Here is a 2,845-nt window from a genome sequence, read left to right as displayed (position 1 = left end):
GGGGGGGGATGTTATGTTGTGAGGGGGATGTGTACTCTTTCCACAAGTCTCCAAGTTGTCTTAGGGGCTGTTGGCATGGCAAGATTCAAGATTGATTTTTTCTCGAAACTGAAGCCACTCTAGTCGGTATAGATATGAAGGGTACCTTCAAAGACTTTTTTTTATGTATGCATGTATTTCTTTCTCATGGCAAAGCGATTTTCGAAGACTCTATAGTAATAGTTCATTAGTGTCTGAAAATGACCAGTTTTTATGTAGAAAAATAATATTTCTTCAGCAAAATAAAAGAAATAAGGATGAAGTTGATCTGTAGCTTCTACTGTGGCCGATGACACCAATTCTGGCAGAGAAGAGGTTGCCACATTCTGAGCTTTTAAAAGCTTCTTCATGTTTTCACTGGTATAGGTGGGTGTGGAACTTAAGGGCTTATCTCTTGGCTTCAACATTTCTAATTTGTGAAGCCTCATGTCGTCGCTTTTGCAAGCAATCCACATTTTGAGGATTGTTTATTTACATCCTCCCAAAGCTCTGGCAAAGATACACTTTTCAGCATCACCAAAATGCAGTTTAATGCTATGGTTAAGGCTTACAATTCTCTTGCTTTTCATGATTCCTGATAGGAACAGTACAACAAAAACTATATTTTTTTTGTCTTTGGTTTAAAAAGTACCCAAATGAACTTAAAGTGGATTGCTATCGACACCCCTGATATGATTTGCTACCCTCTGTGATTGCTGCTCTTTATCTTGGTCTGTCGAAAGCTACGCTCTCCCATGTTTAGGGAATTAAAGTTAAACTACCGCACTTACAAGACATAATTGGTCGCCTTTAAGCACAAGGGGGCTATCCCGAAAATGCTGTTTTTAGAAAATTTTAGGTAAAGTTTTTTTACCCCTGTGCACTTGTTCAGTTTCTTTAAAAGACAAGGAGAGTTTTCTCTATAACCGAACAAATATACACGCCAATGAAACCAAACTTTTCCTATACGTAGGGCCATGCCCAATATTAGTGTTGGTCAAGATTTTATGAAACCCCGATATCTGAGTTAGCCTGCTTGTCCTTAAAGGTTACCAGTTGTGTGACAAGTGCCGTAATATTCTCTCTGTATAAAACAATTGCTCCTGTCCCCCCCCCCCCCAGGTGCTGCACACGTATCCTCACTCAGGACGACCCACGGGAGAGAGAGAGATACCTCATGAAGTTCATCAAAATCATGCGGGTAAGAGATTAGGATTTTGTTTTTATATATGTTATATTATATTTAACTTTTCATATCTTTTTGAGTCTACTTTTAGCTCTTTGACGGACTATATTAGTGTGTGGTTGGCGGTTGCTCTGAGGTGATGTGCTCCTTCTTTCCTATCAAACATCTATCCTGCTTTTCTCTTCTTCTAATCGTTTGTGTTTGTTACTCTCTTGTAATGCCTCTAATCTATGACTTTTATATGACCTTATTGTGTTGCAAGTGCTGTAAAACTCTTTATTAAAACAAAAACGAACATCACTTTTCAAAAGTGAGAGAAAAGTTTTGACTTTCTATTCCGTTCCCCCCTCCAGCACCTGCGTAAGCTGCACAACTTTAACTCGTACCTGGCCATCCTGTCAGCGCTGAACTCGGCTCCGGTGCATCGCCTCGAGTGGCAGAAACAGAACGTTGAGGTGAGTCGTCTCCCCCTGTCCCGCCCAGTCGTGTCAGGCATGCTCTTGTGTGGAGGTCTGTCTCAAAGTAGAATGTGGGTGGTCGGCGGGTGCTCCGGTGTGGTTTGCTCCTCCTTTCCTATCAGATATCTAATCGTCCTGATTTCTCCTTTTTTGTGTATCAACACTCTTGAAACACCTCTAGTCTTCGGCACTTGTATGACCTAATTGTGTTGCAAATGCTGTAAAAAGTTTACTAAAACTTTTAAAAAGAATGACAGCACTCTATGTGGTCCAAAACTATAAGTTGATAAATTTCACTTTCTAAATTCACCAAATTCTCATGTTGCTGATAAAATAGTGTTTGCACCTCAACTTCCTGGATAGAGTGAGGAAAGTTGGTGTAGAGTGCCTTTCCCAAGGACACAACTTCGGGTCTAAGCCTCAGACCCTCTAGCCAGCAACCTGACTTCTGGGAGTCTGGTCGCTCAACTACTAGACTACCGATGCCATTTTACCGTATTGATTATCTGTCCCACTTAGTATGTTGCCTAGATCTGGCCCCACTGTTATTTTTGGGGTCTTATTTTGGATCTCATGGGTAAGATGTAGGGCAACTTTGAAGCCCTGCTATGAAGGTAAAAAGTTGCGTTCTTCACGCAATGATATACAGTGCAACAGTAGGTTTGGCATATCTTCACACAGTTTTGACTTTGGAGAGACTCAAAGTAAGTATTTTAAATGCAAAAAATTGCAAGATCTGTTCCCTGTCGTTGATCCCAACAGAATTCTCGATTTTATGAAGGCCATTAGCCTTTACAGTAAATTGTGAATACTGTTGTTTTAACATTAAGTAAATTGTCCTTCTGAGGTCGTTATTTTAACTCGGATTTTTTAAACATTTTAATCCGATCATTGACCTAAGCCATACCGTGCTGTGAACTGTGGTGGCTGCAACCATCTTGTGTTTCGCACGCTCACATGACCTTATGCAGTTGCCAGTGCCATAAATCTCTTACTAAACCAAAACACAATTTTGTCTTTGATTTCAGGTTCTACAAGAGTTGTGCCAGTTGATTGACAGTTCGTCGTCATTCCGCGTGTACAGACAGACACTGTCGGAGACTCCACCTCCGTGTATACCTTATCTGTGAGTGTGTGTGTGTGTGGGTGTGGGGGGATGTGTGTGGGTGGGGGGATGTGGGTG

At 41.2% G+C, this 2,845-nt stretch overlaps 1 protein-coding gene across 1 annotated transcript in view; it reads left to right on the top strand.

The window, feature by feature from the left end:
* The window catches only part of LOC101848483 (rap guanine nucleotide exchange factor 1), a gene marked incomplete at both ends in the record, with an annotated part of 37,112 nt that overhangs the window by 33,188 nt on the left and 1,079 nt on the right, over positions 1-2,845 (top strand). Inside the window, 3 exon segments of the mRNA XM_013090107.1 lie at positions 1,141-1,219; positions 1,558-1,659; positions 2,691-2,788. Coding sequence (XP_012945561.1) covers positions 1,141-1,219; positions 1,558-1,659; positions 2,691-2,788 — 279 coding nt within the window.

Source organism: Aplysia californica, unplaced genomic scaffold (assembly GCF_000002075.1).
Source record: "Aplysia californica isolate F4 #8 unplaced genomic scaffold, AplCal3.0 scaffold01145, whole genome shotgun sequence".
NCBI classification, from domain to species: Eukaryota; Metazoa; Mollusca; class Gastropoda; order Aplysiida; family Aplysiidae; genus Aplysia; species Aplysia californica.
This window is presented reverse-complemented; position numbering and strand designations above follow the sequence as displayed.